This window comes from Cydia pomonella, chromosome 5, assembly GCF_033807575.1.
Source record: "Cydia pomonella isolate Wapato2018A chromosome 5, ilCydPomo1, whole genome shotgun sequence".
In the NCBI taxonomy this organism is placed as follows: Eukaryota; Metazoa; Arthropoda; class Insecta; order Lepidoptera; family Tortricidae; genus Cydia; species Cydia pomonella.
The window spans coordinates 4,215,099-4,238,402 of record NC_084707.1 but is presented as its reverse complement, the minus strand read 5'-3'; the positions used below and the strand labels follow the sequence as shown (position 1 = coordinate 4,238,402).

General features: G+C 37.4%; 3 protein-coding genes across 12 annotated transcripts in view; 1 reads left to right on the top strand and 2 right to left on the bottom strand.

Annotated features, from left to right (window-relative positions):
- Nucleotides 1–8,620, top strand: part of LOC133518455 (GTPase-activating protein skywalker) — a 145,834-nt gene extending 137,214 nt beyond the window's left edge. For 6 of the 10 annotated variants that reach the window (XM_061852152.1, XM_061852146.1, XM_061852149.1 and 3 more), the window contains 2 exons: nt 3,083–3,214; nt 4,592–8,620. In XM_061852152.1, the coding sequence (XP_061708136.1) occupies nt 3,083–3,214; nt 4,592–4,733 (274 nt within the window). In that variant the 3' untranslated portion in view covers nt 4,734–8,620. Of the gene's footprint in view, nt 1–2,927; nt 3,051–3,082; nt 3,215–4,591 lie in introns of all 10 variants that reach the window. The other 4 variants (XM_061852150.1, XM_061852151.1, XM_061852156.1 and 1 more) reach the window with 1 other exon arrangement.
- A 2,834-nt stretch (nt 8,621–11,454) lies between these two features.
- Nucleotides 11,455–12,911, bottom strand: LOC133518448 (uncharacterized). The gene has a single exon (XM_061852135.1). The coding sequence runs from the start codon at nt 12,768–12,770 to the stop codon at nt 11,481–11,483; it is 1,290 nt and encodes a 429-aa protein (XP_061708119.1). The 5' UTR covers nt 12,771–12,911; the 3' UTR covers nt 11,455–11,480.
- A 559-nt stretch (nt 12,912–13,470) lies between these two features.
- LOC133518447 (endonuclease/exonuclease/phosphatase family domain-containing protein 1-like) overlaps nt 13,471–23,304 on the bottom strand; it is a 42,941-nt gene continuing 33,107 nt past the window's right edge. Inside the window, exons 5-6 of the mRNA XM_061852134.1 lie at nt 21,311–21,475; nt 13,471–18,060 (exon numbers count right to left, since the gene is read on the bottom strand). Of these exons, the coding sequence (XP_061708118.1) occupies nt 17,825–18,060; nt 21,311–21,475 (401 nt within the window). The 3' untranslated portion in view covers nt 13,471–17,824. The remainder of the gene's footprint in view (nt 18,061–21,310; nt 21,476–23,304) is intronic.

Below are 23,304 nucleotides of genomic sequence, written 5' to 3'. Positions count from 1 at the left end.
AATCTGCGCGTCATCGATGACGTGAACTATAAGGACGCTAAGCACGAAGTTCGTACATTGACCCATCATGTCCTCTCTCTATGGCATGCGCATAAGTATATTGCTGACTCGCTCGCTCAGTTGCATTGACCGGCATCATAAGAGGGACAACAATAAAATAGCGGGTCAATGTACTGTCGCCATCAGATATATCGGAGCAGTCAAGGCGCTCTCAAATTGTCATTGTCAAGGCGTTAAAGTTCTTGTCAGATATTTTTGAGCACTTTGGCTACTCAAATATATATGATTGCGAAATTTTGGGCTACTTAATTTAAAGTAGTTTTTTTTACTTGGGATTTTTTACGTTATTTCTACTAAGAATCACGAGCTGTGTTGGTCCTAATAGGAAAAAAAAAATCCCATATATTATATGTTACTTATATTCCGTTACTATCATATCATCATACAAAGTTTATGAAGAATGGTAACGGGATGGAAATAAAAATCTTGGGTCACTTTTTTCCTCCTATTAGAATCGACAGAGCTCGCAACTTTGAGTAGAAATATCATTTTAAAAAAAGAGTGGAGTAGAACTTAAAATAAAATGGCCCCTTTACAGATCGATCGAACAAATTGGGCCAACCAAATTGTCAATTTTAGTATCTTGGATGTAAAAACAAAGATTGTGCTAGTCTAGTGTCAACTGCACGAATAATAGTAGTAGCTTTGCACCTACTAATCTCAACTATTCTGCCGCTTCCCTACTGTTTGGAACGTACCAGTTTGAGACTTTTGAAACCTTCGAACTACGAACATAATATTCAATTTCTTGGATGTTTTGACGATGTTTGGTTTGCAAATTGATTGTGTTTATCAATATGTGGTTTTGATTTGACTAATATGTACAAATTTATATGAATTATTTCAATATGATCTCGTTTTAACACAGCGCATTAATCTAGTATTATTTAAACCCTCGGAATAACTAATTATATCAGTATGATTATAAATAATATAATAATTGTTTTCTAAAATTATAGAATGCTTTATACTCGTATATCGATTACCACAAGGTAAATATCACCATAACAATCCTTCAGATAGTAAACAATAAAAAGTAAACTTAATTTATTTACTTGTAACACTAAAAATCTTTAACAATCATTAATGCGCTTTTAAAATTCTTCCAAATTTTCCGATGAGATCTTATTGAAACGTGTCGGTGATTATCTTGGAGTCTAAGCCGCCAATCGCAAACTGGCGACTGTCAAATGTCAAACAGTCAGTAAGTAACGGGTACTTTGGTACTTCGGGTGAACGCTGCAGGCACACTTCCTTCCACTGCACCGCTTTGCATGTCCTGTCATTAGTTCATTCAAAGAGTTATTCATTGTAGAAAAGAGAAAAAAAAACATATTAAATAGCAAATACATTAAAACGGAACACTTACGTTTTTTTTACTCGAACGTTTCTCCTGTTGTCGTTATGGCGTGAAACATGTCAAACAATGTACGACTTAAAAACGCGAGTTACCCGTTTTATTACTAAAAATAATCGTGGCCTTGAATTTGACAGCCGGCGCTTTAAGTTTTGTGGTAATTGAATTGTCGAACCTCAAACCTGTTTGCCGCATAATGTATACCGTACAGCGACATCTAGTTTGGCTGTGAAGTTCAGCGCACTTTACACCTCTTCTACTATTAGTCACTCTTTGGTCTCAGTAGTAATCATTCTATGTCATAGTTTCACGTTTAGATTTTGTAGTAGTTCTTGTATTTAAGTTTATTCTTTAATGGAACTGTGTACATGAAAATATGTATTTTAATTATTCTCTTTTGCATGCATATCTTATGCTATGGCAAGACATGAGGTTGATTTGAGACATACTTGAATCTGCTCTGTAGACATAAAAGAAAAAATGAGGCGTTTTTAATAAAAAGGAAGTACTTAATGTTTTTTTATAACTGGTTAGACTGAAAAATATTTCAGATATCAAATTGGGAATCATTAATCTTAAGTTTCGTTTAAGGAATTTTTCAAACTCAATCTCACAATAGTGTTGTCATAGCACAGAAGATTTGTCACATAGTCGGAGAATCTGAGTTTCTCACTATTCGAAATAGATGCATGAAGTGTCCTTAGAACTAATATCGTCAGTAGAGTCGTTGTAATAAACCGTGTACACAGTTCCAAAGTTAAGTTTAATTTCTTGTGAATTACTTTTCGATTCAATTTCTCTGAGTTTATCATTCATTGATTAAATAACGTTCCTTTTCGACTTCCGCTGCGCAATCCGCTCCGCGTTATTGCTGCATTTTCCTTTCTCCTGTATATAACAACTCCATTTTTCCAAGAGACGTGATTGATATTTTTGATAACTTACATTTTCACAACTATTAGAAGGCGATTTTGGGGTCAAAATAGTTTCTTTGATGAATTCTTACCTAGTAAAGTACATAGGCTTGGACCTAATTGAATTGTTGCAAGCTCCAGCTGCAATTGTTAAAAATTAACAAATTTAATTAAGGATTAAAAATTCTAAACGCATTAGAAGAACACATTAGCATAGTTTTAAAGATAATTGACAAGTCAGAAAACCCCATGTAAGAAAAATGTACTCATTGCAATTTTTATTGTTAGTAATGGTACTTAATATATCAACTAAAATATGTTATAAATCTTAAAATTGGTAATATAAATTTCCTATCAATAATTCAATATCTAAACTTTGAGTGAATTTTTAACATAACTTTCGATGTTCTAAAATAAATATAAATTAATTAATAAAAATCGCGCAAAGCCTTTAAACATTACAAGATTTTATTGCTTTAGAAGTTCAAAATGTGGTTTAAAAAAAATGAACCATAATCAATCCTCTCGCCACACCCAAAGCTTGGCTTCTAATCGTTGTGGTCGTATCACGTCTCTGGACGCCTGCACGCTTGCAGCCTGTACCCGGAGCGCGCCAAGTACCCGTGGGTGGGCTGCAGCGCCGACAACAAGGAGGCCGTGGCGCACGGCTCCGAGCTCTTCATGGCCGCCGACTCCAGGATGATCACCATCGGCGGCGGGTCAGTTCCACGACATCTTTTGCATTTTGCAGTCTGCATCCGGTCCGAGCTAAGTACCCGTGGGTGGGGACCTTGGAGGACAAGGCGGAGGATGAGGGCAAGTCGCATCATGCGTTGACGCTATTCATGGCCGGGGATAGCACCATGATCACCGTCGGAGGAGGGTAAGTGACTTTCTTACAAGCCTTTGTCGTGTCTCGAATTTTGAGACAATATTGCTCCTACACTTTTTTAGCTTGCGTCGGAAGTCAAACAAAATGGCACGGAACTCTTCATGACGGCTTCGAACTCTTCATGGCTGCCGACTCCAAGATTATCACCATCGGCTGCGGGTCAGCTCCGCAAATCTGCGCAATTTGCATCCGGTGCGAGCTAAGTACCCTAGGTGGTGACCGAAAGTGGGGGCAGAAGATGAGGATAAGTCCCATCGTGCGCTGACGCTCTCTATGACAGCGGATAGCACCACTATCACCGTTGGCGGAGGACAAGCGACCTTATAACCAGCCTTCAGTCATAGTCCTATAATTTTTAATGGCTTTGAATATAAGTTACAGGTAGGCGAGGTCTGGGAGAACATTGCTCCTAAACTTTTCAGCTTGCGTCGGTAGTCATACAAAATAACACGTAACTACTCAATGGCTCCGAGCTCTTCATAGTCGACTCCAATATTACCGTAGTTGGAGGATAATTGACTTTCTAACTTTTATCAAGTATCACTAACAATTTTTACATGGCTGGGACACCAGTTAGTCGAGTGGTTTCGAGACAATATTGTTCCTAAACTCTTTTAGTTTGCGTCGGTAGTCAAACAAAATAACAGGGTTGCATAATCCAGGACCATGATCACCGATGGCGAGGCAGTTCTAACCTTTTCTAAACATACATTACTGTACACCGGGCTGGCGTTGTTCATTGCCGCGGGTAGCATTATGAATTCTATTAGTACCATGTTGGTAAGTTTAGTAGTCTCCTACGCTTGGAGATCACGCGATCTCCATTATTTTTCCGTATGCATTCGTAATCAAACTTAAATATCACCGGATTTACAGAAATTCCTTATCTAAGTAGATGTAAATCATGACTAAATTTTGCTGATTTCCGTATGAAACTTAGCCCCATTCGGTTCAGCTAGCTGTATATAAACCTTTTGATCGCCACAGGACCGTACACAGCAATACGTTTTAACTTGGAATAAGGACGAAATTCAGGGAAAAGGATCTAACCCACAAAAATTTGTTAGTAAAATATGAACTGCTAAAAAGAAAAAATTATGACTATTTAATTGAACAATTTAGGACGTAACATTTTCGCTAAACTACGGTAGATTAAAATGAGACTAATCAGTTATAGAAACGACAGTTCTTGTAACGCTATACAAAGTTAAATTCGAGTATATATCGCTTTTTACCGAACAGCTAGTTAATCTCTAGTAGAGCTTGCATTGCGGTAAGCAACAAAACGAATTAGATTTTACACGGCCGGGGCGGTCAAAAGGTAAAAATGCATAATTCCTAACTTCAATACGTTCCTCCACCTTCCAGCGACGGGCAAGCGATCTGGATGGACGAGAACATCCGCTTCGGCAAGACGGACCGCTGCTCCACCTTCAACAACCCGCCGCTCTGCCCCTCCGGCGACTTCGAGATCCGCGTGCTCGAGGTCTACGGCTTCTCCGGCGCCTAGACGGAATCTCTCGGCCGCCCGCCGTGACGTCACCCGATCCAGCACGACTACTGTCCTGTCCACGTGACACTCCGTCTCAGGGTTTCCCACACCTATCGCGACGGCATTAGCAACCGATATAAAAAAAAAATTATGTCTACGCCATAAGAGCGAACGCGACTGCAGAGCCGAGCGACGTAATTTTTACTCATATTGCGTAGACATGAAGCTTTTTTCTATTTTATTGTGACATTCATCACTTAAAAGTTTTCGAACCGAATTCCTATACTCCTAAACAAAACGGTATTGCAGAGTGGTTGAATCATAAAGAAAACTAATTTGATGTCATACAAATCAATAGTAATACAAAATGGTGTTGTAAAACGGTGAAGACGTCACAGTAAATGGGAGGCCCGATTTATGTGTTGTCGTACCCCAAGTGTGATATAAATGTTGTGATCGTGTCACATGGTGCGCCTGCCTGCAGGCGGCGTCGGCTACATAGCTATGTATGTATACACCTATATACACTGTACAGCTATAATCCCACGTAGAGACAAATGCGAAAAATGCTTTATATGACTCTTAGAGAAAATCTTTGCATGGGTGCGTGGCATTAGAATTATTTCCACAAACAAAAATAATTCTTACTCGATTCGTATTCGAGCTTGTGTCACACTTTCACTAAAAATCTGAGTTCTAGTTGCAACTGTAACCGCACGAGTGAGGTACGAGATTGCGTAAGATGAGATCGTCATAATCGCTATGTAACCGGTTTTCCGCCTCTTGCCGTAAATAGACTGTGTATTAGCTGTATTACTATATTTATTCACGTGTAATCTCCCGTGTATCCCCTAACCTCACACGTACTAATAAGACACGTGTGTAGGCTAACAGATCCGTTCAAAACAACGAAAGGGGCAATTAGGTTGTTACGATATTTACTCGCGTAGAGTGTGTAAGTACAAAGATGTGTTACGTAATTATTGGATTTAATACGCTTAAAGAAAGCAATATGTATGATGGCCTAGGCGTCAGCGGCGGCGGGACGTTCCGGAGCTGACGAGGGCGTGCCATCATAAGGTCACAATTTTGTCGTTCTCATACTTGTACGTGTTATATGAGACGATATATTTAGTTTTATGTCAAAGTTGTAACGGAATTAAATGACAAAGAAATACTCATGTTTTTTACTAGATGGCGCTGTATTTATCAAACCTCAACGCCATCTAGTGAAGTTTTTTTTTCTTTGAAAATATCATTGCTCGATTAAATCTACAAATTGATGGCACGTTCTCAGTCTTAATGACTTATAAAGGTTCATTCAAAAAGAAAACGCTTGTTGTTTTCATAAAATAAAATTAAAAACAACACTTAAATTATGGATGGCACCAAGTCTGCAACGGAACATCCAAGCCGGCTTCAATTATTATGTGCATAAAAGTTCTGGAATATTTATAAAGGGCAGCTTACGACGGCTGGCAGTTATAACCTACTTCTGTGTTAACGTAAGATATATTAATATAAGAAGGACGTACCATACACGCCAGATGTCATAAGCCTGGCTTTGAATGGTCAAAAATACGGACAATAGTCTTCATGCTTATAGGGCTTGAGCCTCGATACGTGGACAGAGTAACTCTTGTCTTTACATCGTTAGTATTTAATATTGAACTCAACAGCTATTGAAATACGGTTCATATTTTACTATCGCTATAAATACATGGTTTCTTTATCCCATATAATTTATAAACATGTCTCATATACTCAAAACTGTCACCATGTCTTTGCTCACAAAAATGTACCAAAGAAATATAAAGTAGAAAAATTTGTAGGTGTCGCTACGCACGGTTTTGAACTTTTTAAACAGTTGTCGGTGTTCTATGTGTACCTAAAGTTATGAGTCGTGTGCCGTCGAAAAGTTGCCAAATATGCGAAATTTCCACTTGGAAATATTTTGGAACCTTCTCATATTTTTGCATGGGAATCGAAATTATCCGTTTCCAAAATGAAAGTTTCCTGATATTTTCGTGAATTTTTTGGCAACTTTCCGGAACTTGCACATCTTTAGTAATGTTATGAGTGAGACGCGGTGAGTGTAGTATTATTTTACATTTGACGGTTATGTGCCAAAAAAAGGACCATTCGACTTTATACGTCTGGCAATTTGGTATAAATATATTGATTCGTGATTTTATACACCATTTCTAATTGCAGATTTTCTATGATACGACATATGTGTGTTTCATTCTCGTATTTAGTACCCATAATGGTGTTTCAAATTACGAATTGACGACCGCCTTCCATCTCATCATTTTCTTATCTAATATTAATGTATGTGACGAAGCTATAGCGGATTCTAAAACTTGACGGTTAGCGTTTAAAAAAATGAACGAAGTAATTTTAATGTGCGATTTTTTATATATGTTGAATGCGAAAGTAGCGTTAGTCGGACATCACAACATACATATCCCTGAAGTACAACGGGATAGCATATCACCGGCGGCTTGCCTTCACTCGGCAATTCGTGATGACGATAATGAAATCATCACGAATTACAAAGTGAGCTTCCATTATTGGCTAAGTTATGTGTTCTCACCAACACTATTTTAAAACTGACCATCTAAATACTCTCAAAATCGGTTTTGAAATAGTAGGTCTTTCGAGCCGATCCGGAGGTACTACAAACATGATTATCAAAAGCCTAAGACTCGTTTTAAATTCAGATTATTTATGTAATTTATTGATTAGGTAACAATGGTTTATATAATGTTAATATAGCGCCCCCGCGGGCCGCTACAGGCCTCGCGCGGCCCCGTGCGTGCGGTCAGCGTGCGGTCACGGTCAGCGTGCGGTCACGGTCAGCGTGCGGTCACGGTCAGCGCCTCAATGCGACCGCACATTGACTCAACGTGTTAACGCGACCGCATGCTGACCGTACGCACGGGTCCGCTCGGGGCTATAAAGTTATGTCGGTAACTTTGATATATTCGCTCAGTTGTTTTGAGTATGTGCGCGCGTCCTGTGACACCTCCAAAAAAGGCTTTGAATGAAATGATGAACGCTGAAAATCATGTTAGCAAACGCTTAAATTAATGCATTGACAATTTTTTTAAAGTAGGATAAGACGCCGCGGCTCAGACTACGGGTGCGTTCAATATTATTTGCACGTATAGAGGTATAATATGAAGTAAAAATACCATACCGTATTTGAGTATAATTGTTTGCCTTTTGCATGAATGTAGGTGTCGTGGGTCCCGCGCACACGTTATGTAAGTAGTAGTGTATACTGTATGTGGGGGGGAGGGCGGGGGCGCCGCGAACGATATTACGTTCTGTTGCGGGCGCACTGCGCACCCGTCTCTTTCACACCAACAACGTGTGAACGAGACGGGTATATCGATAAAAATGTTAGGAAGATCAGCCCCGGATATGGTCTGAAAATTGGACTAAATAAATTCAATTGTACGACAATACGCAGTTGAATTTATTTGAGGCAACTTTCAGTAGTCGTAAAGGTTGAGTTTTTGAATGTATGAATATTAGGCGCAGCGTGATCCCGAGTTGTCGTTGATCAGTGTAAAGTCTAGTCTTTATCCTGTTTTTATCTCTAACGATATAATCTAAATATTTACGAATTGATATTTAAATTTTTGTGCGATTTCGCCCCGACGGGGCGCGTAGGACGTGTTAGTTTATAAATACATATAATGTAAAGTATACTGTTATTAATATTTGTTCTCCTTTTCAGTATTTGTGGTGTGTGTTGTGAGCATATCGAGCGCGTGCTTGTTTTGTTACGTTACTGTACTGTTACATTCTATAGTCTAGCCGACGGGCGAAACTTGTTTAATGGTAATGTAAATGTTGCTTTATGATGTCTACAAAATATATAATCCCATATACAATTCTCGTTTTACTCCTTTTTAATTACCCTTTGAACTCGCAAGAACTCTTTCTATGTTATGGCTTAATACCACAGATACATTGATTGAGTAAGATGCGTGTAATCTAAGACAATTTCGTGCTTCGAGTTTGACAGGTAAACGAGATGGCGCTGTACAGCTCCACACATTTTGCGGTAACTCTGATTGTCAAAGTTGACGTTTTACAATTCAGTGACCGCAAAACAAATGGCGCAGCATAGCGCCATCTGTTTTGGATGTCCAACTAAAGGGCACGTTTTTTTTCTTAGACTTTACCTCTCTATAACAATCAATTCTATTTGCTTAATACCTATGTTGTCAAAATAACCTTTTGTTTTCCCTACCTATTTGCTAACTTAACCGAAGAAAATTTGAAATAGAGGTGGATTGTCAAAGAAAATTTTGTAGCCAAAGTAACCTTACAGCCATCTTTCGACACATTATTAAAATTTTTAGAACGCCATTTGACTTTGATCCTTATATTCTTCCACTGGTATGTGTTAAATATCAAAAAGTGGCGCCATCTTACCGGGCATCGGCTAAAGGGTGTGGCGCCACTGCTCGAAACGATGCTGGCATACCTTTGGGCTTTGATCTATGGAGTGTGGATTTAAAAGGAGTGAAATCTCTTATGGTAGAACTGTTGTAAAAGTGTCCAGCTATCAGCTATAAATAATAGTTCCAAATCTCTCCAGAGTAGCTAAGAACCTAGGCGTTAATTGACGGAGTGAAGTACGCTGTCTATGATTTGATTTTCTTTTCAAGTATTCTAGATATTGTAGCGCAACCTATTTAATGTTTTTTAATGAGACTTTTTGGTACATGGAGATTTAATTCCTTACCTCCACCTTCCGTACTTTGATCTATTAGATGGCGCCACTTTTGTTTGACAATCCCGAATCGGAAACATAAACATGTACATTGAAACTTCACGCCAAAGCAAGTGCTGCCATCTGCCGTTCTCGTACATTTTCTTGTGCATATAGTAGGTTCTGCCATTGTGGGGCTACATTGGAAGCATAAACTTCACATTTACACCTCGCGCCATAAATCTGACGTCTCTTGTTTCCATACAGTTTATGCACACTCCCTATACTGATGGCAATGATGTGGAGATATGGATATATCCCATTTGATTCCTGGAGAGGTTGTGAATCGTAGGTTAGAAGTCACTTTCTCAGATAAGAAAATGCATAATATATTTTTATTATATAACAAAAGTTAGGCGCTTCCCACTGGATGCGATTTGCAGGTCGCTCCGATATGCGAGCAGGATGTCGCTATAATACGTGCATAACATTGTCTCACTCAAATATCGGAGCGATGTGCGAATCCCATCCAGTGTGATAACCGCCTTAATATGCTGCGCTGCCTTTTTTGGCCTTTGCCCAGCAGTGGGACACAATGTAGGCTAATTAAAAAAGGAGGCAAACAAGCAGACGGATCATGATGGTAAGCGATTACCGCCGCCAATGGACACCCGCAACAGCGGAGGGGTTGTAAGTGCGTTGCCGGCCTCATTATGGAGCTGCTGATCTGCAACTGGTCACAAATGTTCCTGCCTGGTACAAAGATATTTATACTAACCAAAAAACTTTTTTAAGGCATCGACTTTCAAACTAGTCTGCAGGGTATTCCCACCTGTTACCACAACAGGGTTTTTTTTCAGGCGGTTTAAATAACAACCATATTAACCTACCCTTCATCGCCTATTTAGCCTGAGTAAATTATAAATATCCAGCTCTGCATCACATTATTATAGAACGAAATGAAGTAGCTATCAGTTCTGTCTGTTTTTAGGGTTCCGTAGCCAAATGGCAAAAAACGGAACCCTTATAGATTCGTCATGTCCGTCTGTCTGTCCGATTATGTCACAGCCACTTTTTTTACTGATTTGTTTGTCTGTTCGTATAAATTATTATTAAAGACAACAATCAACATATGATCCATAAAATGTGTTAGTTATAGCTTATCATTCATGTTAGTAAACTTAGTAAGAACCGTATCCTACTTTGTCCGCTGACCCATTGCCCGCAACAGAGGACAATCTAGTTTATTAGCTATCATGTTTAGAATGCTGTCGCTACTCCGCGCACTCTGCCAAGCAAAGCAGAGGTCGTTTTCTTGCAGCACACGGCATCAAAACCGTCTGTGCGCGCGAACATGGACGATACGCTGCAAAAACGCGGCAGTCTTAACAGACATATCTCTATAAATAATTTAATTTACAATTTTTTCATATAAATATTAATTTCTCCATAACTATACTTCTCTGGTTGCAGGTTGGTAGCATTGCGTAGTCTTTTAATTTAGCGATTTTTTTTTTTTTTTTGTATAGTAGAAAAAAGGTAAACAATCTTGACATGTCTTTTTATTGTAAAACGCTTTTTAAAAATCAGTAACTATTACTTATGAAAGCAAAAGAATGTAAAATGTCGTACTTGATTGATAATTGTTACATGTTTACAGTGACTTATTTTTCAAAAGTGTTTTTCAATAAAAAGACAAGGAAAATCGCTTAGCTTCTTTCTAATGCTAAAAAAACGGACTATATTTTTATTCTATACTTGTACTGGTAAAACTGTTTTAATAATTATGATTATTTATTAAAGCACTCAACATTTTATACTATACTATTTATACTGTTTTTATTAGGATTGAATGCTAGTAAATTTTTGGTGGTACCTACTGTAAAAAAAATCCCACTTGTTACCACTGTCAAATGTCAAGTTGTTACTTGGTGGTAATAGCTAGGAATAAATAACCCGGTCTGCATTATGAAATAGGCTCATTGCCTTAAGATTTAAACAAAAAAATCAAGGGAGATATAATCAAATATTTATTATGAGTCTACATTGTCCTTTAACCTGGTTCTATAGTTTTCTGTTCTTTTACTGACTTCAGCTTGAACCTCCTTGTCTTTAACGCCACCCAATATCCTCTCATACTCCTCACCAATGTCATCCAGGATCTTCAGTAACTCCTCTTCAGTACAACTTTTCAAGTAAACACAAATAAGCGTACTCAATGGATTGACAATGTTTTTTGTGTATGCTGTCAACTCTTCCCTGTCGTCTTGCTCAAAACTGTTACCGTTTTTGGTATTTTTTAATATCAAACTCACTGCCCGCCACATTCTGTAGCATGGCTTGAAGTATTTACTGGGGTCACAAGTAATTTTCAACACATCGATTATAGTTATACTAGAGTCAAGTATATCTATTACATCGGAGTCTATTTCTTTGAGATTAATCAACTTCTTCTCATAGTAGCATAAGGCTTGGTGTATCATGTTAGCGACATCCTCAGCACATTCTATGTAAATGTCTTGAGCCTTGTCGAAACCTACCAAATTTAGTACGATTTGAAATGTAATGACAAGCACTCTTTCAAGTTCATCCTGCTCACAGGAATCTTTCTGATTCACAATTATCTCAGTAAAACCTGCTACCAGAGACTCAATTGCTTCCTTCTTCAAGAAGTTCGTAAAGAAAAGCAATCTGGTCTTCTCTGTGTTACAATATGAGCACAGTGTATTAAAATTCTCTATTGCTGTCAGAAGCAGTTCCTTGCTTGAAGAATTCTTTAACATGAAATATAGAGTGGTAGCATAATCTGTCTTTTGGAAAATATCCATCAAAGTAGCGACGTGAGCGTCTGGCGCGAGGAACAAACTCGAGTTTACGAGACGCAGCACTTGTATCAGCACCAGACTGTCATCACTCTTCATATAATCGAGGAGTAATTCCAAAAAGTTATCCATTTTCATCAGATCTGACACGACGTTCCTATGGCATGATAAATTTCCTATAATACCGACAATTATCTCTATAATACGCGGAGATTCTATAACGGGCAAAGCGAAATAGAATAGTTTTAAGATGTCATGTTTCTGGAGGAATAAAACTACATCTCGCTCCGCAGTCATATCCCACAGAGTGCAAAGATCATCTTCAAAAGATTTCTCCTTGATTTCTTCTTTCAAAGTGTCCAAATTAGCTAATTTTAGCAGGATTTTTAAAACAAATCGCTCGCTATAAGCAGTGTCGCCAATAACGTCCCCCGCGACGAGTGGTGCATTTTCTGGCTCCGCGTTTTCTTCTTCGTCTTTGGGCGCATCTTCAGGCTTCATTTTATTTCACCTCAACCAATATCTGAGATAAGTTAAAGGTTTGTTTAGGTTCTTTTGTTCTACCTTCAGTTCATTGCTCCATAGGAGGACAAGAACGACGCCACAGTAACTGTCAATGTCAAACTGACTCAGCGCTGACAACACTGACAAAATTAAAATGCGTTCATTTTTAATTATAATTTAAGAATTTTGCTATGACCATTGTTTTCTTTTCATAAGGGATAATTTCTCTAAAGCAGAGAAACGCTTCATATAGATTTTCGTACCTTGACCCGCCTGTTGCTATATTGTAAGCGAATAATTATATTGATGTCAAGCTCGCAGTGACATTGACATCATGAGCGGGACAACAATATATGCCTATATGCGCGTGCAATAGAGAGAGCAACAGGCGGGTCCTTGTACGAAAATCTATATGAAAAGCGTCACTGCTTTAGATAAAAGTTGCAAATTTTTATGTTTGGTAACGTCTCTAGCTTTCTACCTTTATGAGCAGTACTTTTTTACCTAAGTCTAACGTCACCCCACTGAGCTAATTTTGATGATCGAAATGCCTTCGATTACTTTTTATGGCCCTGATAAAACAGGCGCAGAGTACCAATATGCAGGAGTATCTTACTTTCAGTCAAACCTTGGGTACTGGGTATGTTAAATATTTAATTTTAAGGACATCTGTGAATAGAAATAAAATAACAAGACATTATTTCAATAATTTATTAAAATTCACCAATAATCATTATAATACACCAAGAAAATAACATTAAAAATACACAATAAAGTTATAAATGATCTCACAAAAATAAATTATATTTTTATCACAAAGTAAGGATGTAAGTGGATTACGAATCATTTAACTAGGATTAAGTGCAAGTCAAATCAAATTTATTGTGACTTGATTGTTACTGTAGTTGGCAAAAAAGACTACTCAATAACAGAAATATATCATTTTCTGAACTTATTTCTTAAGAGACTCTCTAGTACAAAATTGGTAGAATTATTGGGTACCGTGAAATGGTCCTACTTTGATCTAAATTAAGAAATGTATGAATATTGTTTACCTACCTACAGTTTACATAGTGCCAATTGCACCACCCGCACTTGACAGACTGATCAATGTCACCGGACGTGCCGCAGCAGTTTACTATGAAACTTCCCATACTATACAATTTAGCGAACGCCCTTAACGGTGACAGACAGTTTGTGTGCACCGACCCTTGGTGGCGCCACCCCAGAACGGATCCCTTTGTTTGGCATAATGTAATGATAGTCATATTATCATTAGTCATAACTCTGAAACCGTTAACTTTTCAGGAATTATCTCAGGTTATCCTATAGATAGGTTAGGTTAGGTTTGTTTTATGGCAATCCTGAAAATTTACGCGTTTCTGAGAAAATACAAATTATGGCTAACAAAAAACCGGACAAACAATACATTATGACTTAAAACTTTATGGGAAACAATAGAGACCCGGCGCAAAGTTATATACGTTAACCTGAGTAAATACATATATATATATTTTTAATATAATGAAATATAATATTTGAAATAAACCTTAAATCATTTTAATGAATTGGAGCATAATTACCCACAGGGCAGCAATGTAGGACCATTTTACGGTAGTACATTTTAGTATCTGTATTTTAGTGTCTCTGTGTGTAAAGAAAATAGGTCTTAGAAAGAAAGAAACGCATGCCAACATTGCCAAGCTCGTATGATCAACGTTAATCTTAAATTGGAATCACGGCGGCATAATACACTACTACGCCACTAAGTTGATAATATTACCCAAAACACAAATATTACAAAAAAAAAAAATTAAAATATATTATGTATGGAACTAAATTAGTAAATAATAGTATAAATATTCAATTGACAACACAATACGATATTTGAATTAAAAAGGAACACGGATAGTGTTTCACCGCAATGTTATTTGATGGTACTGTTCCCTGCATATTATAATTCAATATGAACATAGGTTGGTACTTTAAATAATATAATTCACAATAACCAATAAAGCAACCGATTGAAAACTTGAAAAATACACAATCAACATTTTGACTCAATACTTTGTAGAATTTAATTTTGAAAGTCGATATCTTATTAAAACATTGTTTTTTTTTTTGCCTTAAACACAACTCAGTTATTATTTCGTAAAATTAGGACGCTTAATCACAATTGAGTACTAAGAAAAACAGTAAATTTACTAAACACATTTTATTGTAATTTATTCCCATACGCCCACCCATTTCATCAACGTAACGTAATGCCCAGTCGACCTATAGAACAATTTTTAGACAAAATGTATTTGTATAAATATTTTAGCTACAATAATACTACTCGTTGGTCATGATAAACATGTTATATGTTATTTTACACTGATATTATCAGAGTGGGATCCACTATCGTATAGATTAGGGCGTTCGCTAGCTGGCGCGGTTTTACGAAAAATAGTATTAGCAACGCTAACCGACGCGGACGCGAGCGACGAATTTTACCTGAAGTGTATTCATCCTTACGTGTCTTATCATGTAAACAAACGTGATGTTCCAACATACGATAGACCATCTAGACATTGTTCGTTACTGCGATTATTGATGAAAATCTAATTAGAAATAATATTATTCACTGGTTGATTTCAATACTTTGTGAGTTTCTTTAAGTATACAACAACATTTTAAGTGATGATTATTGTGTAATTCCAGAGAAAAGTGTGATAATGTCTTCGAGAAGTGTCTGTTTACACGATAGGACAAGTAAGGATGAATACACTTTACAAGGCAGCCGCGCGCGTCGCCCGCTCCGTGCACCCGCCCACGGTAGCGGATGCCCTTAGACTTAATCAGACGCGAGATCATTTGTCGTTTACAAATATATAAGTAGCACGTTAATTGTTTGGGTATAATAATGGCCTGTGCATGCCGCATGCGTGAGCGTAAACGCGCGTAATATACTGTTTCTTATGAGAGACGGCACACCGCTTGCGTGACGTGTGCGTGTACATTTGTATGGAAGATTATCTTGCGAGCGTTTTGGGGTCAAATGTAATCCCGGAAGAGTTTTTGTAAATAAAATAATACAATTTTGAGTTATTGGTAGAAGTAAAAAGTTAACAACTACTTACATCGGAGTGCTTCCTTTGGACCTTTCAGAGCAAAATGTTATAGCTTAAAATATACAAATAGTTAATTAAAGTTTAAATTACTATCCTAAAAGGAAAACAGTTTCAGGTACACTGTTCCGGTAAAACGATTATCAATAAAAAACTATATGAAGAGATGCAAAAAGAAATACAGCTGAAATGGAATTGATTGGATATCTATTTTATTTAAATCTCAATAGATATTAAGAATGTTAACTGTATTTAATTTATTGCATGACAATAAGATACAAATTAAAATGTTAGTTAATGATACTAATTACCTAATTAGCGATAAATACGATTTATTATCCTTCTTACATAAATAACTGTAAATACTGGAAACAAAAATGAGTATCAGAAGACGATATTTGAAATTACAAAACGTGCACTAGTAATAAATAAATAAATAAAATTAACACATAGCTTTACTAAGAGTAGCATTGGCTTGAAACTTAGACAAATATTAGTTTGCAATACCTAGTTTTGAAAAATACTTCGCGTATATACAAGCATCTGCTTAGTTTTACTAATATACATAGTTAAATTTATGATTATATACATCGATAGTATCAACGCTAAAGGACGCAAATTCATTTCACTAGCACATTCCTCTTTTTATTTCCTAAGTACAGAAACAACTCGGTAAAACATTAAAATAGTACCTAACACCAAAGAAAAACTTAAAAATACGAAGATTTAGTTATAGAATCACGTTACAGAAGTAAATCACCATTTTGGATAAATAATATTTCATCTACATTTTACAGTGAAACTTGTTAAAATATAAAACATATTTGGACTTCATTGCTAAAAGTGTTTAATCCCAAAATAATACTAAACACATAGGTGAATAACTTAACAAGTGCTCCCGATCTGTGAAAATATTTTTTGTTTGCAACATGTTGAGAATATTTTATTAGTATTCATTCGTATTAATTTAAGTAATATTCCAGTCAGTTTGTAAAAAATTCTTAAATTATTTCTCATGAATTATGGCCTATAACAATATGGTGAAAGTGATTAATGATATCTTGTTTGATTGTATAACTATATGGGGCTTAACAAGAAATATATATTACATAACAATTTAATGGATCTAAGGGCCACTTGTTCCATCCAGGGCTAGCCACTAACTCCGAGTTAACAGTTAACACAGGATTAAATTGTACTGGTAACTCCGGATTTAACCGGATAACTACGGGTTTAACCGGTTAGCTACGGATTTAACCGGTTAACTCCGCAATTAACCGGTTAACCCCGATTTTATGGCTAATCCTGGATAGCGCAAGTGGCCCAAATCGGGATAAACAATTCAAACCTTAAAATCAAAGCTATCGATAGTGGAAAGAGTTGTAAAGCCTAAGAAAAATTCGCTGTACGGTTGCGTACTGTGGCCATCAGATATATCGGGGCGGCCAAGGTGTTCACAAATATCTGAACAAATCCTCTATAATCAAGATGTCCAAGTGCTTGTCTAACTAATTTTGATCACATTGACCGCTTCGATATATCCGATGGCCACTGTACAAGTCCGCAAACCAGCTACCAAGAAAAATAGCCGTCGTACAAGGCCTCGTGGCGTATAAAACGCACCAAAAGTAACTGCTATAATACTTTTTCAAATATATCTCGACAATTTACGTTCAAAACTGTAACAGTTTAATAGACATATACAAAAAATGGTAGGCAGATACTTTTAGTTTTGGCGCATATTCTGAAACACTGTTGATGCTGACTATACGATTTTTTCTTAATCTTTACAACCTTTCTACAAGAACTCTGCTCCTAATTAAAGACCTACTAAAACACGTGACTATTAAACCAGAACATGTGCAACACCACCAAAAGAAGACAGTGCAGGAAGAACAGAACCGCCGAAGGTACGTAATAAATCAGGGAGTTCAGGTGTCGTCAATCGGGGACCTTCAGCTCGGCCCATACGGGGCAGTAGGGCGACGCCGGCCCGCCCCACGACCAGCCGCGCGGGATGGCCAGGTGGCTGAGCCCGGACTTGATAGCACCTGAGTGGCCGTTGAAGTTGCTAGAGTCGATGGTACCTGGGCAGAGGATGCAGCTCTGGCCGGAGTATTTGTTGTCTATTGTTGTGGATAGGCCTTCGTCTAGGAGCGGCTCGCAGCATTCGAGAGCTGGAAAGAGCATTTGGAGTTTAGAATATTATCAAATAAAAAAAAACATCGGGTTGCACTCCGGGAGTGCCGGCAGAAGTGAAAACTTGAATATTAACGTTATGAATTTTTGATATTTTGGAATGGTAAGGGAATAATTTTGCACGAATTGCGTCATTTATGTGGTAAAATACAACACTTCTTCTCCTACGCCGCGCCGGCGGTCTACTGGCTTCAATGACATTGTAAAAGTCTTACGATCAGGTCACGTGTCCTTCTTACGAATTTTCAATCTGACGAATCTGTGGGTCACGTGACCTGTCGCGAGTTTAACATTTTTTCCCCATCACAAAAAGTGCACAGCGCCGCTAAAGAAGTTTTCAATTCAATAACAACAGAGTGCTATTTCATGTCTTTCTAGCTGTAGATTACAATTTACATGACAAAAAATCACCTCATACAAAAAGCTAGGTACACCCCGTCACATTTTTTGGGGACAAAAAACAAGGTAACGAAAATAATTGAGCCAATTAATGCAAAACAAAGCATATGCACAGAGTGACACTGCTCTGCTCGCGAGCAATCCATTGTCACTAATCAATCCGCAACACACCAAACTTACCACCCCCTGCTACTCCTTCGCACTTCACGTTCGGAAATTATTTGAATTTGAAATAGGAAATCTGGCGCTGGACACCCTGTATTTGATTCAGTTTTCTAAAAAACTGCGTAGTGACGCGACATGACATTTGAAGCCGGCATAAAAATATAATACTTGTAGATCGTGTCATTCACGTCATCGCGTCTGCGCGTCATCGTGGGTGACTCGAACTGTACTTAATATTGAAATCTGGGCTATAACCGCGAATCGAATCAATTTTTTTTTTTTTTTAAGATAACTGCAGCGATTGTGATAGCTCAGACTACAAGTGTTATGAAACGTCCAACTACTACAAGTATGAAATTATCACGTATAAATAACACTTGCACAGCCTGGGCTCTCAAAATGGCTGCAGTTATCTCGGTCTAACTCTATCATATGATGTCACAACATGACGTCTTGTGTCTACACGTATATCTTTTAATAGAAATATTGTCAGACTTTGTACTTTACGCAACGTTACATTACTGGTTGTTGTTTGACAAGTTTGAGAAAATGATTTTCCTTAACAATAAATTATATGAGAAAAACATGTTGTTCTTGTAATTAATCTGCGAAAACTTGGATGAAGTAGGCAGCATCACTGTTAGATGTATTATACATAGAACAGTACTGTAACTTCGAAATATTAAGAGTAATTTATAAATATCAATAGCAGCGATAGCGATTTACCCCCTTATTCATAAAAGTTTACGAGCGTGATTTAGTTAAATTATGTTTTATCCCTTTCTTCCAAATACATAAGTCAAAATGACAGATAAAGACAAACGATTCATAGATAATTCAGGCCAGTAACGCGTTTATGAATAACCCCATAAATATTCCTATACAAAGAAATCAAAATCAAAACATGTTTGGGTACGAATTGCTAAACGCAAGTACTACGTGTGGTTTGCCTCCTAAGGCTCACGGTCCTTATATAATCTACTTATTAAGTGCGATGAAATTTAAAACATGTTTAATCAATTGGAACAGACTTGCATTTGTTTTTTTGTAAACAAAATCGACTCTATTTCCAACATTATAGGTTCAAAGTTCACTGGCAAAAAAATTATTTTTTTCTTGTATGGCTGAACCTTAGGTAGAGGAAACGAATAAATTCGGGGGTAAACCGAGAATTTTACAAAAGTTGTTATTTTAGAATAATTAGGTCCAAATCTTCCGAACACTATGTGTACGAGTATTTGAGGTTATTTTTTACATATCGCTAACAGCAGCCGACATCGTGTATTGTGCTCTCGAACTGATAAGATATAAATGGCAATGCATCAATATTGCACAGCTGTCGTAGTTAATTATAATAATAATATCTATTTATAATGTCAAATCACAGCATAATCTATAATTTTCTAAAAAGGGTAAGTCGAAGCGCACCTAAGTATAATGGCTCCTCTACACGATGATCCAGCGCAGGCCAGTCCAAAGGACGCATTTATGCGTTAGAGGGAGTAAGTGATATTGCTATCTCATTCCACCGCATAGCTGCGTCCCTTAGACTGGCCTACGCTGGGCCATCGTGTAGAGAAGCCCTAATGTTGTTAGCAAGTTGCATGCTACTAGCAACAGTGGCAACAGGGGCCCATTTCTCGAACGCTATTAGACTAATATTATTAGTCCAGGAACTATCAAGTCGTATGGGTTACCATGGCAACACACTAATAATATTAGACTAATACCGTTCGAGAAATGAGCCCCTGGTCGCGCGTATGAACTGGCAACAGATGATATTTTTGGTATTTTCACTGCCATTCTCCCCTTTTTCCTCATCGTCAAAACAAATTACATGAGCCAAAGTCTAGCTACTTTCTTCAAAGTCTATGTACAAAAGAGTTCCGCTATCTACCTTCTGGCTCCATCATCATAATCCGCTCGACGGTACCATATTATCATATAAATTACATTTACACATTTACTTGCAAACGTTCAATATGAAAAAATTACATTATATAGTTTATTTTTTTCTTACAAGGGATGTTGACAATAGTATGTTAAAAGTAGTTATACAAAATGTTAAAGCACATTAATTAGTAGGTACCTATACTCTACAAACAATTTGTAAATTTTCGGGTAGTTAACATTTATTGGTTAACCAACCAAATACAACACTGCCTGGATCTGTCACTGAACGACCTGACTTTAACCTACATTATTTGATCAATGATCATGTAATGTTTTCATCTACCCGCAACTGGCTTAAGGAGCCATTTGAGTGTAGATTTTGTTTACTTTTATTTACTCGTAAATACCTAAAGATACAGAGTATATGTATAGCGTAACTAGTGTTATAAACCTTGCACGGGAGGTTCACATGTAGGTGTAATGGCTCTATTAATTACGTCGGTCGGACAAAGGATGCGGTGTGGAACAATCATCATAACACGTGGGCTCGAGATTGTAGCAATTGTGGATTGTATTTACACACAATGACTGAAATACTCGTAGGTACTCAATTATATATAACTATTTGTCACATGAAATAGCAAAACTCGCCAGCCAACGCTAACGGCAGCTCGCATCGGTCGGCCATCTTGATGACCATCTCTAGATCCTCGTCTTCAGTCGGTCGTGGTCACGTTCTGGACTGTATGCCGGAGAGACAGTAGTACTCACTCTGCACGTTGCTCCAGCAGCAGAATTCGCCAGCCAACGCCAGCGGCAGCCCGCCCCGGTCGGCCATCTTAACGACCCTATCTATATGGTCCACGTCTTCAGTTGACAGTCGGTCGTGGCAGACCACGTTGAGGATGACTGTAGGCCGCCCGGAGAGCAGGAACGCTGGAGATAATAAAACAGTCGTTAGTGGTTTGCAAACTTTTAAGACAAATTATTGGCTAGATTGGGAAAATTTGGGAAATTATTAAAAATCTATAATAATTTTATAAACATTGTATTTAGTAGAGCATCGACCTACTATATATGAGGAGGTTCTATGTCTATTATATCAGGACGGGGATTGATGTAAAATTCTGTAGGTAGCTATTCTGACACTATTATTCATATTAGAATTCGAATGTTATTATACGTACTGATTGTTTTGGAAGTCTTTTTAATATAATAGGGATGATTAATGTATTAAAACAAAGGGAAAATTGGCTAAATGCTTTAGTTGTTTCGTTTTTGAGTGAATGTTTATATTTAGTGTAACATAAAAAGTATTAAGAATTTAAATATTGCATGTGGACGAAAAAAAACGCACAGTAACTAAAATAAAATTAACTTTGTACTTTACGGAACGCAATCACAGTGAGATAAAATGGCATTCAAAAACGCCATCAGTTTCGTCATCAATCCCGTCGACTTGTGGAACTCGATGTCAGACGGGATGAGCTGAAAGCCCGCCCACCAGCGGCTATTACGTACAATTACGTGAATGGTGTGCTTTCTTGCCCGTCGTGTGCACGGGTCTTCGCAAATAAAATCGGCTACGCGAGCCACTTGCGAGCACACGAACGTATTCGACGGAGCTGAAACAGTCGCCGTGGTCGAAACCGGCCGGGAGAGTATATATATATATATATATATATATTACAGTGACCGAAGTCTATTTCACCTGTTATACATATAATAATGCGCTCATACACAATACGCTCAATGAAGGCTTGTGGGTACCGACGAAGACATACTAGAGATATAAGTGCGTGGATTTTTTCTAATGAGAAGTTCATACAATTACTTAACGCAACGAACCCACGAGAAATCTAGAGACTCAAATATAACATACATAAATAACAAAACTATTTAAGTTTTTAAGTAATTTAATACGTGGTATCTTAAAATAAAACCATTTACAAAATGAAATATTCGGAGAAAGTCCACCTTTACCTATTCTTGGTCGCTACCGCGCGTCAACACGGTTAATTTGTTGGTAAACAGTAGTCACGTGGGCGGCTCGTGGTTAAGTACATATTTCATGGGCCCAAGGCCGTTATCGATCTAACCCACCCACTGTTTTGTCATTTTACAACTAACGGTCACCTTCTGTGACATTCTATTTAATTAAAACAGTAAGGGCAGTCTGTTTTGATAACTGAAGTCTTGTCACGCGAGAAATGCTATTGTTTTAACCTGGACGATTAAAAAGGTTGAATAATACTGAATAGGTGCTATTAGTTAGGTAGGATTTCGCGGGACTATCGTGAAATCATTTGTTTACTTAGGTACAGGGTAGTTTGTTTACAGGGTGAGAGAGATAGAGATATGACCCTGGTCGTCATCGTCAGTCTGGTTTGCGTCTACTATCGTCTGAATTTATACTTCTAACACCATCAATGAGTATTTAGCCTTGATAATGATGGTCGGGGTTTTAATTTCCGGATATCTGGATATTTTTCACGCTCGATAATGACATGAATTACCTACTCTTAACGTCACGCGATATAAAAATCAATTAAATTCAAACATACTTATTGGTAATCAGTAGCCGTATGTAAATGGGTGAGCAGGTGAATGCTCTCGTATGTAAATACAGGTAAAATGTACACATAAGTAAAGTGCTAGTTGTAAATATTGTCCAAAGATTGATATAGCGCAGCTGTTGATATGAATAATTGATTTAGGTATCAAAAAAAGTAAAAATATGGGTCGCTTAAAATTTCATATTCTTT